A 12,133-nucleotide genomic window follows, 5' to 3' on the forward strand; every position below is an offset into this window, starting at 1 on the left:
GAGGCACATGATTATTTTCAGATTTGTATCACATTTGCTCCATTTCTACCTACTTCAGCTTTAAAGGTCCCATATTATAAAAACGTGAGATTTTCATGTTTTTTTTATTATAAAGCAGGCTTAAGTCCTATATAAATACTGTGAAAGTATCGAAACGCTCAATCCACAGGGAAATACACACAGCCCGTATTCAGGAACTCTGCATTTGAAACACGCTGTCAGGATTTCTGCCCATTCGTGATGTCACAAATATACAATATTTAGACCCTTGACACAATTTGAAATGTAAACATTCTAAATGTGTCCCAGTTTATTCCTGGTTGCAGTGCATGTGAATGTCATCTGCTGACAGGAAGTAAACAAGGACCCAAGCTGTTGCCTAGCAACGCAATTCTGTTGCAATTTTGTTGCAATTCTGTTGCAATTCCGTCAAAACAGAGCGTTTCAGACAGAGGGGAAGTACAGGCATATTCAGGCCAACAGTATGAGGAAAGTAAAGGGTTTTTTGAACATTACAGCACGTAAACATGTTCTAATAGAAACACAAAATACAAGTATGAACCTGAAAATGAGCACGATATGGGACCTTTAAAGGTTGTTTAGTCTTTATCTTTTCTTCCAGCTACACATTTTCATCGTCTTGCCTTCAACATCGCAGCATTGTAGCCAAGCTAGAGGTCTCGTCACTGTCTAAGGATCATAAGGAAACGACTGGTTGCACATCATCACCCCACATCAAACAGTAGAGGAAGCCCTGTTTGTCGTGCTGTCTGTGTGTGAGATACACACAGACGATATGCAGTCAGTGCTGCAAGATGATGCACCTCTGTTGGTTCACACTGTTGCTCTGTCTTTCTGCCAGTGCAGGTATACGACCATTTACTTTTCTTAAAACATTTTTAGAAAATTGTGCAGGTAATTGAAGTCTGCCTGCAACGATGTTCACCAGACCAGCTGAGAGGAATATTTTTAAACTGTGCCGTTGCTGCTTCCAGAAATACTGTGTAGATGGTTCATGTTTTTAAACCCTCTAATCAGACAGCTTGTCTCTTTTTATGACAGAGTCCAACGCAGTGTGGCGAGTGTCCGGCGAGAGCGTCACCTTGAAGTGTTCCTTCGCAGGATGTTCCAGCATCACTAAAGGGTATGATGGGATGTATCTGTATCAGGATGCTGAGGAGAGGACAAAGGTGTTTTACTATCACCCCAATCCAGGATCAACTGACAAAATCACCCTGGGGACTAGATACACAGACCGGATTCAGACCAACGGATTTCTGAAGTACCACACCATCACCATCAGCAACCTGACTGTGGATGACTCCGGTTTCTACAAATGTGTCTTCATAAAGTTTCCAGATGTGGAAGACGAATGCAGCGTCTACACACTTTTTATAAGAGGTGTGTTTTCTTTCTTTTTTTATTCTTAAAAACGACACAAAGTTTTCTCTCAAGGGTAGTAAACCAAGTACTGTACAGTGTATAAATACAGTATGTACCTTTTTCAGTAACCTATGTCATGCTGCTTTATACTTCTTGTACATATCATAGGGAAATGTATTCTTTACTCCACTACAAAATTGAAGGCTTTAGTTACCAGTTACTTATGACTAAGATTTTACATACAGAACATATGAGTTTATAAAATATGATGCATTTATAAAAAATACTCAACAGTATATAAAATTGGTATAACATTTGTGACCCCACTGCTGTATGTGTATATAAAAAAAAGCCAATTCAATTAATTGATGTTCTGTCCCTTTTCTTATATGTAGCCTAGAAAAGTATTGAAGTGTTAACCCCTCCCTTAACTTGCCACAAACTCGGCTTGCACATTTGATGAAGGTGATAAAATACTGAAATGACAATGACAAAGAAATTCACAGTATGTTATCCTACAAAGTGACGTTACTGTTTGGGGTCAGTTAGACTCCAGAGAAGTCTAACACTTTTTTACACCTCTTTATTGTGATAAAACTCCAATAAAACAAATATCCAAATAGGTAGCATATGAAAATCTATTATTTTATTCCCGTAGCTACTGTGCGTTTTGCTGATAACACTACGTACTTTTCCCTTGGTAAAATATTCAAATGCAGGAGTTCATGTGTAATATTTTTACGTTGTGTTATTACTTCTCTCATTAAATAAATAATCTGAATGTGCAACCACTGGTGGACCATGTCTGTTACTTATTCTGAGCCATTTCCTACAGTATGTCAGGGCCAGTTTAAGGCATAAATAATAATAATAATAATAATAGTAATAATAAAAATAATGCCAGTGGGCGCCCTTCCTCATTTTCTACATTGAGGTAAGAAATTAATAAATAAATTAAAAAAAAAATAAAATAAATACACCTTTCACCCCATAACTCTCTTTCTCACACTTTTTCATCTGCCCGGCCGCACTCATTTGTTAATAAAAGTGTAGATTTCAGCACTTTATTTATATTATAATAAATACAGTTATTTATGAAAATACAAATCGTAATATTTATCTTAAAACCATTGTGATGTTTGATGTGTGTTGCGGTTTACGGGGCTAGGGTTAGGGTTCTGGGGGTCAAAAGGGCTAGAGATGGCCCTGCAGTATGCGCTTGTCTATCTACATACAAAGTGATTATCTACCTTCTTTTAGTTTTAGAGGACCTCTCCCTCAGGTCTCTGTCATTTAGAAGTAAAAAAATATAGTTAAAGTTGTTCTACAAATGCTATCGTTATATGAAATAGGCCTACTATAGGACCATCTGCATGAAGACATTTTATTTGGTGTAACCCTTGTTTGCCTTGTCATCATTTCACTCAGGAGAGGCACCATGTTCCGAATCAGCAGTGGTGGCTCTTGCCCTTACCAACGAGAAAAGTCCACCTCTGGTGTTAATCCTCATCGCCGCCTGCACCATCACCCTGCTGGTCACCATGATCTTCATCCTGCTGATCGTCCCCAGGGTGAGTTCAGATTTCTCTCTACACGCTGTTATAAACTAAAATATCCAAACAGCTCTGCCTGCTTCAGCTGTGGTTTCCTCTTGTGTGTGCAGATAGTATTCACTCTACATGTACACATGTATCAGTCTTTGACCTAACTGCTATAAACACAAGGTTTATCTCTTCAGTCCACATGCTGATTACTTACAGTAGTAAACCACTGAATGCTGTCTGCAGGGTGTGAGTGCAGTTTCTTTAAACTTGTCCGTCTGTTCACATTTCCTCCAACGTTGTCTCAAGATCAATATCATTTGTCTTGGTAGGAGGAGTTTCCTCGACTATACCGAGACATCTTGCTGATTTTTCACTTGCCATGCTTGAAACATTCAACCGTTAAGGAAATAGTTTTTCATTAAGGAAATGGCACTGTCAGGAAAAGGTGTGTGAACCACAATACAAGCGGTTCACACTCTTCAGATCCTTACACTTACACAAGGCATGCTGCTGCAGGTTGTTGTACAGCAATATACAGAGCAATGCAAGAATGTAATTCCCTCCCAAATCATTTTACACAACAAAATACTATTTATGGTTTTAAAAAAACACTAAAAGAGCATTACTTAAGAAGAAACTTTAGTAATAATAAGTATTCTTGGGTGTGTAAGGGTATTATGGGCATTCCATGTTAAATGATGATATTTATCTGTTAGATGAACTGCAAGTTTGCATCCTATGTGAAACCGTGTACTTGTCTTTGTGTTCGCAACATTAAGTTTCACTTGCACTTTTCAAACTTGGTTAAGTTTCTGGGAAAAGATTGTGTTTTGGCTATAAATAACTAAGTGGTTTTGTTGCCTAAACCTGAAGACGCTGTTTTGTTTGTGTTCAAAGCATAACATTTCATTCAGTGTGTTAGAACGTGTTGCTTTTAAGTTTCGCTTTCATTTTTACAATGTTATAGGTGTAGCAGGCCCCTACTGATCCACATCTATGGAGCTTATAATGACCGATTATACCGATTATAGGAAACGCACATTTAATGAGCTGATAACAGTCAAATCGGTGCAGCCAACATCAAACGTTTATCTATTTTATTTATTTTTGTCAGAATGTTTTTTTTTCCCTCAGACAAATCCAACATAATGCTTTTCCCTCTGCTACGCCTAATATACATTTACGTTAGATTTTTGCTTTGCCATTTCTCCTAAAGGAAAACCAGTGACACATAGTTAAAGAGTCACAGCCCTTGAGTTGGTTCCTTTTAAATGATTATAATCTGTGATGTGATTTAAAAATTTTTAAAATGTCTTCTACTGTTATCATTTGCTCAAAAATTCAGTCTTCAACATTTCCAAATTTGGTCTTAAAAATGTCTTCAGTTTATACTATCAGACAATCTCTACAGTGATATTTGACCACCAACAGGTGAAACGATGGAGGAGCAGCAGCAGAAGAACAACAAGTGGCCCGCAGGTCCCTACTGATAATGTGTATGAAGATATGAACAAAAACGGCTTCCGCCCTGCTCGAGAGCAGCCGTCGTCCAGCCCGAATGATGCTTAACATCAAATATTATTGGCTTGGTGGCCATCTTCTTCTTCTTGAGAGTCACTTTTTGACTGTGTTTAACAGCTAAACCCTCGGTTGTTAAATCAGCTAAAAGCATTGCTGTGAAAGCATCAACACATTCAAATCATTAGTATTGATTAACAATATTTAAAATGTATGTACGTTTGGTGCTTTTTTGCTACAAGTACTAGAATAAATGCTTTGAAAATATTTTCCGTGGTCTCATACATTATGAAAAATGGTTTATTAACTTAAATAATTAATCCAAAAATTACGAAGACTGTATTGTAATTGTATTTGCCCCCACTTATTATAGAGTCTATAATAATTACAAATAGGAAACAAACAACTGAGCGAGTGACTATATGATGAATAGGTAAGAGATGCTGAAGGAAATATGATTAATAAGACACTGGGGGGTCTGAACGGTCAGATTATTGATTTGTTTGAGTTGTTTTGTTGCCACCTGGCAAATGTAGCTTTTGAAAAAACAAAAATGTAGGGCAGATATTTTTTAAAGTTGCATGAGAAGGCTGTGAAAAAGCACATGTGGTACAAACCACCGACTTAACAAGGGGGATGGGGGAGATGTGTGTGTGGGTGGGTGGGTGGTTTGCATGTCTACAGTTAGTGTAGAGCTCTCACACAATATATGAATACAAGTATAATCTATATATTCATAATGGAGTTAATTTGGCACAAATATGAAACATAAAAACTAAATTATAGTTATTGTAAATCGATTTTAATGTTAAGAATTGTAATTGTGTATCACTATTAAGGGAATGAATAATATATTTTCATTTATTGTGATAATGTTTGTTTCTAGTTCTGTTTTTTTTTTTGCTTTTATTTTTTTCTTGTGTATATGATGTGTATACACGTACTGTATATGACACAACATTTGTGCTGTAGAATCAAACGTCATGCTGATTTTATTAAAGTGGTTTCTAAACTATATCAGATGTTATACTTTGACAACAAAGCGTGCGAATGGATTTGCGAACAAATGTAGAATATTCAATAAAAGCAACACAGATTAACTGACTTTTGATTTTTATCAATGCAAAATGATCTCACTTCACTGCCACCTCATCACCAGACTTGTGTTCCCGTCAAACTGTACAGCTGGTGTTTGTAGGTGGAGGGCAGGAAGTGTGAGTCAAACTGAACCACACGTGTTACATAAACAAGGTCTGACCGACACTGCAATGATATTAATAATAATACAGTTTGGTAGTTTAAAGTTGAGTTGCAACATGTTTACCCTTGATTCATTTAATAGAATAAACTGTTGATCTTTTATTTATTAAAATGGAGAACACATGCTGTAGTTCACATGCCCCTTAGGCCCATTCTGTGGTATTTGCACATTCATCGTCAGCCACTGACCCAAATAACATGGTGGTATTTGCTGTGACTGTGAGTGTGGGTCTGTTCACAACTGAATGACACCTATTTCATCAGAGCTTACTTTCTGACCACTGTGTTTACCCCAGTTCAAAACCACCAGTTTTCACACTTCCCTTTATTTGACCTGTGTACCTTCTCCAGCAGCGTATGCCTGCTGTTTATTATTGTGTTACCAGTTGCTTCATCTTTTCAGCCTTGTGCTTAATTTGACCGTATCTACCTTTTTTTAATTTTATTTTTTAACCAGTGCCAGCCTGCCTTTGTCTTGATTCATTGATTATATGATGATAAAAATACACTATGATTGCACTGTAGTAGTTAATCACCAAAGATAAAAACACACAAAAACCTTATGATGTGTGTCCATTGAGGTCCGCTGGCAGGGACCAGGTTGCAACCTCTGGGTCTGAGAAGTGAAGCCAAGGAGGAAGTGCCTTAAACTTGCATTCTTTCTAACAGCCAGCAGGGGGCGACTCCTCCGGGTGCAAAAAGAAGTCTGATTGTATAGAAGTCTATGAGAAAATGACCCTACTTCTTACTTGATTTATCACCTCAGTAAACATTGTAACATGAGTTAATGGTCTCAATTGCTAGTTTCAAGTCTTCTTCAATACAGTATGATGTTCATTTAGCAAATTATGGTCCCATTTCGAGTCAAGTAGACCATAATGCATGCTTTAGGGCGGGGCTACCTTGTGATGAAAATGACAGGTTGCTGTACACGGCGATGTTCGTTCTGGGAGTTGTCCGTGTTTTCGTCTTACAACTTTAACCCTTTTGACAGTGTGTTTTCAGTTCATGAAAGTTAATTATAACCTTTTTGGTCACCTGAAAATGTCTTATTCAGCATTAGGTTGTATTTAGCTCCATTCTTTGGCTTATCTTCAAGAACTTTTAAAACCTTTTACTCAGTTCATTGATGCCGTGTGCTCGCTGTGACTGCTCTCTTGTTACAGACTATTATTTGACCAGGTAAAGTTTGTTTAAACCTCATTTGAGTACTTTACTGAGTCTGCTTTTGAGCCGTTTCACCTGCAACAAGTTGTAGACTGCTACATTTTCACTCCCTACTGATTATTGTGTTTCATTATGAACATGTTTGCTGCATAAATGTATATGAATGGAAACTGTATAGGCATATCAATATATAGTATAAACACAGTAAAATTTGGGGAAATTGTGTAAAACTGAGGAGCAGATATTTTGTCCAGTGTAATACAGCAGACACTTTGTCATGTCATAGCAGAACAAGCACTAATAACACCATCCATTTAGATGCTCCAGTTGCAGGTCCCTGCTAATATGCATGCTGGCTCAGTGGGGCACTTACATGAAACCATCATTCTTAGTGTTATCAGTACCATGTGCTGTTCCTGCTATAATAAGAGACTTGGTCTTGATGTTATAGCCTAATATTGCTGTAGTACAACAGCCATGTTTTTTGCCTTTCTTGCGCCAGAGTGAAAGCCACTGAAGTATTGCCAGTCTCACTTTTCACCAGAAGAGGGCAGCATTGGACAGTCGTTTTACTGCAACACACATAAACGTGCCACTGATTATCTGATAGTCATTGCACTCCATCACAGAAGTGCACATTTAGGATTAGCACCAAAGTGAAGGTGTTGTTGAACAGCACTGCCTGGTCAGAGAGTGCATCTGTCAACCATAGAGAGCATCATCATGTCTTTATCTCTTTAGTATGTCTGTATTTTAGGAGTCTGCTTACACCAAAGTGATGTGAAAGGTGATGATAAAGTATCCGCAGCATTAAACGCGAACTTCGGTATTTTTCAACCTATATTTAACCTATATTTTTTATATGTGTTTTTGTGTCAAACTAACTAATAGGGACGGAGTATTGATGGATAACGCTGCAGACGGCAGCTGCTCACAAGCTGTAATATGGTGCTATTGGGGCAAGCTGGCACCGTCATTTATGGCCACTAAAAGTGCTTGTTTTTGCCATGACATGCTCTGATTGTTATTATAAGTGTCTGGCATCGAGTGCTGCAGGAATGAGTCCCAAAACCCAGAAATGAGTTAGCAATATCAGCACTTCTGGTTCCCTTGCTCGAAGTCAATGGTGTTTTTGAATGGGTTTTTAGTTAGATGTCTTCTGGCGATTGCATTCATCCTTCAAAAATCATAATTTGTTGAGATTATTTTATGGAACAAAACTTGTAGGTATCATAAACGTTTGTGCAACACCTGATCAGCTGATCAGTTAAATCTGGTCTGCGCTTGTCGAAATTGAGCCAATAGCAACGCACAACCGTAGCTCCAGTTACACTACGCATGTATAGGTATACCCCATAGCTCAAGCAAAAAAACATATATTGCCAAGAAGTGAAAGTCAATTGTTCGTTCCATTGTAACGTTGGCGCCTAGCAGCAAAGCTACGCCTCCGCCATTTTGGACTGAAAGCGACTACCAGATGCCAGTAAAACGTCCGCCTACAAAGTGCCGTACAAAAGTAAAACAATTTATTTCTATTCTATTGTCATAATTTTAATGTCTCTACCAAAATGTCCTTGAACAATGAAAATATAATATGCATACTATTACAACTATTTGCTTACTTATTTATTTATTTAACTTTTTGCCCGGCTGCTTCCCAGAGGAGCATAAAGTGAGCGATGGATGGAAGTTAGAAAAATACAGCTCACAGATTGTGAGAGCAATCTCAAAGTTTTTCATGTCAAGGACCTCCAAAATCAGTGTCCAATAGACCACAGACCATGGATGTATAAGAGGTTGTGTCCTGTGCTTTTGCCCATTGTGTTAGTAAATAGCCTACAACTACAATAAATTCTGTATATGTCATGCTACTAGCACTACTAGCTACTGGCCGATAGCCGGTTGTTTGGGAACTGAGACGTTAATACATCCAACACGGTACAGGCTTACAGCATACAGCCCATATAAGATAATAAAAGTGATGAATTACAGCCAATATATCCATTATTACAGCCGCACACAGCTAGCAGGAAGCTGGCAGAACCGGACATATCATAAGAGCGTGCAGGGCGCTGCAGTCCCATGGGTCTGATGCACGTTCATTATGCCGAAGAAAACAACTCTGGATTCACCTATTAGTTAATTTTACAACTTTTAGGACATAATGAGTTAAATGAGGGTAATTTAAGTGTACGTACTGGGAAGTTGATTTACCTTGAAAAAAAATTATCCTCTGATTTGCAGACGTCTTTTTTTATACATTCATGGCAATGGCCTCATTGGCGTTTTCAGTCCAAAATGGCGGCAGCGTTACTGCAACACAATCTAGCGGCCATTGTCAAAAAAGCTCTTGTGATATTCACGACTTTGTAAATGGAAAGTTTCTGAAAGCTTGTGTTTGTTGACGCTGTCAGAAATGACGGAGGCCATGACATTTTTCGGTGCATAATAAGTTATTATATATAAATTTTAGTCGTATATTGTTTTTCTTCATAATTTTATATGTCTGAGGAAAATGTTGATATTCCCAACGGCCTCATCTTTGTCCTCTGTCATTATGCATATGCATTTCCTGCATTATGTTGCCCGCTTGCTAACCTGCGAAATTGTTGTCTAGACGCAGACAGTAACTATTGCCATTGCTTAGCAGCAGTGTTCTCACGACACTTCTACGCCAAACATATGGTGTACACGACTTCCAGTGTTGTTAACAGACCTCACCAGTTTTATTAGAAGGCACCACGTGTCTCAGCCTCTTTCAATAAGCCTTGATTGGCCTACAAAAATACGTCATGAAATCTCGCGAGATAACGTGTTGCCGGTGACAGGTGTAGGCAGTTCTAGGTGGGTGCCAGCCTCGATACATCCATGGTGCCAACAGGAAGAGTTTGTTGTGTTGGAGTACAGAAAGCTATAGCTTGTTTTCAGTGTCAAGGCTGCATATCTAGATGATTTCCACAATGTGGATGTGGAGCCAGAGTAGCAGGGATATTCAGAATTCACAACGAGACTTCTCCTTGAACGAGACTTGGACACAATTAAACAAATCGGATCAAGCGAAAGGTAAGAAAAGCATGTTATTTCTCTGTAGGGTTCTTTCCATAATGTTGTTAGACACTTATAATAACAATCTGAGCAGGTCAGTGACAAAAACAATTTTTTTTAGTGGACATAATGTTGCTCATTTGCAGCCTTGCAGCTCAATTCGCAGCGTTATCCTTCAATAATGGACCAATTTCAAAAAAATGTAGTCTCCTTTTGTCACTTTGGCACAAAAACATGAGAAAATAGGGTCCAGGTTAAAAAATACCCAAGTTACCCTATAAGAGTATGGGTCTGTAATATATAGCCTACTATGGAATTTGGGTCTGTTTTCATCATTACTCGTTAATTGCGTATCCCCCACATCAATCAATCAAACAGTCACTAGCTCACTTTTTTCACAAGCTCAAATTAAGACATAAGTTGAATTATCTATTGTTATCCAGAAGTTATTATCCATAATATACGCAGTATATAGTCTATGTAATGCAAAATATTGGAAGAATTGAGGCTCAAGGCTGGAGAATCAAGGCTGTTTTGTTCCTCTGATGAGTCCATCACATATTTTATTTCAGGTCTGTGACTAAATCATTATTTTTAATAGTACTTAATATGTTTCTTTCAGTGAGGAGCCATCCACTGGATAGATACCGTGCCATCTCCAATTGGGATCCGTGCGTAAAAGCGCGTCAGTGGAAACCCTCCTCCATCCCTCCCATCACCCCCACATGCGCACAGTTATCTTACCATGGTCGTGCGGTCTCGAGACTCTCAACTAAAGTGCACATCATCATCGAGCTCAGCGGATCACACGGCATTTCTGCATCTGCTCTGCCTGCAGTCACACACACACAGTGTCATCACGCAGTGGGAGCGAGACGCACAAGAACAAGTGCAGGGAGAGACTGAAACAGAAGAGTCCACTCAGGCTTTTTTGGACGACGAGACGAGACAGTCCCAGGTGTCCTCTGAGGACCTGAGCACTGATTTGACTGACGACTGAGACGTGGACCAGCAGCAGCAAACCCAGAGCATGAAGAAGACTCCAAATTCAGGTACAGATGTTTAAAGAAAGTAAGCTAGAATACACTTAATATAGTGCAATATATGCATCATTTTAACTTATTGTGTCAGATGAAGTATGAATTATGCATAAAAAAATGTGACCTACTTTCGGTGCAAGCTTAAGTATGATTTATAAAATGCTTCTGATGTTTTTGCATGTTAAAGTAATACTGCACACTTTTCATTACATTACATGAGAAGACCTTCTTTGGATTCTGCTGAATGCTCTCTTTAAACTTTATTTCTGCTCATCTTGTCTTTTCCCAACTTGTCAAACTCTGTCACTTATTAGTCCTCCTCGCCCCTTCTGTTGTTTTGGGCCAGTTTGTTTTTCGGCTGAGTGTGCAGCACCCAGGGGAGCACCTCGGGGTCCCCTGGCTATTAAAGTCTGATGTGCATCATCATCTGTCCTTCTCAGCCTGACCTTCTGTATGGATGCACTGGCCCCTTCAGGCTGTGCTCTCTACATGGACTCATAGTGCTGCGCCACACACTTGTGTGTGTGTGTGTGTGCGTGTGTTTGGCTTGAACAAACATTTTTGGATGTTTGCTTGCTCGTGATGCCAGTGCGTACATGCTTTAGCCTGCTTATGCCTGCTCATGTTTGCATCTACATGCATGGCACACAATATACATATAGTGTGTGTGTGTGTGTGTGTTTGTTATACAACACACCACTGGCTTTGCTCAGGCCCGATCTGTGCATCCCCCCCCTCTCTCAACATTTAGGAACAACACAGGATGGGCTCTGGGGAGAAAAATAAAGTGCTCGAGAATAAACAGACACACAAATGTGGCACAAGCTGATGCTGCGGAAGCTTGTGTTGAACACACGACTCATATTTAACGCTGAATTGAAGAAAATGTTCATTCATGCAATAAAAGATTCAAATAAGATTATAAAAAAGCTCATGTCCAAGTCAAATCTTGATAAGCAATTTGCAAGTTTTTGGGGGTGTCTTTGGATAATGACAAATAAAATGGCATGGCATATGAACATTTTCTTTTCAAAGTTGTGTCTACTACATTACATATGGTCCACATTTGATATCTGCAAAAAAAAACATCTTATCAAAGTATTAACGATGTGCAAAGCAACTATCTCAAACACAGCGGCAGTCTGGAGCCAGTAAGGAATCAGTGCTTGACCTTTC

At 38.8% G+C, this 12,133-nt stretch overlaps 2 protein-coding genes across 3 annotated transcripts in view; both read left to right on the plus strand.

The window, feature by feature from the left end:
• The first annotated feature begins 662 nt into the window (after positions 1-662).
• On the plus strand, positions 663-5,526 carry si:rp71-81e14.2 (uncharacterized protein LOC100002239 homolog). Its single transcript, XM_037763380.1, has 4 exons — positions 663-867; positions 1,063-1,401; positions 2,812-2,954; positions 4,359-5,526. The coding sequence occupies exons 1-4, from the start codon at positions 816-818 to the stop codon at positions 4,494-4,496; spliced, it is 672 nt and encodes a 223-aa protein (XP_037619308.1). The 5' UTR covers positions 663-815; the 3' UTR covers positions 4,497-5,526.
• A 4,204-nt stretch (positions 5,527-9,730) lies between these two features.
• sept9b (septin 9b) overlaps positions 9,731-12,133 on the plus strand; it is a 91,853-nt gene continuing 89,450 nt past the window's right edge. The window contains exons 1-2 of one of the 2 annotated variants that reach the window (XM_037764424.1): positions 9,731-9,935; positions 10,540-10,969. In XM_037764424.1, coding sequence (XP_037620352.1) covers positions 10,948-10,969 — 22 coding nt within the window. In that variant the 5' untranslated portion in view covers positions 9,731-9,935; positions 10,540-10,947. The remainder of the gene's footprint in view (positions 9,936-10,539; positions 10,970-12,133) is intronic. The other variant, XM_037764428.1, reaches the window with a different exon arrangement.

The sequence above is a fragment of the Sebastes umbrosus genome, chromosome 3, assembly GCF_015220745.1.
Source record: "Sebastes umbrosus isolate fSebUmb1 chromosome 3, fSebUmb1.pri, whole genome shotgun sequence".
Taxonomy (NCBI): domain Eukaryota; kingdom Metazoa; phylum Chordata; class Actinopteri; order Perciformes; family Sebastidae; genus Sebastes; species Sebastes umbrosus.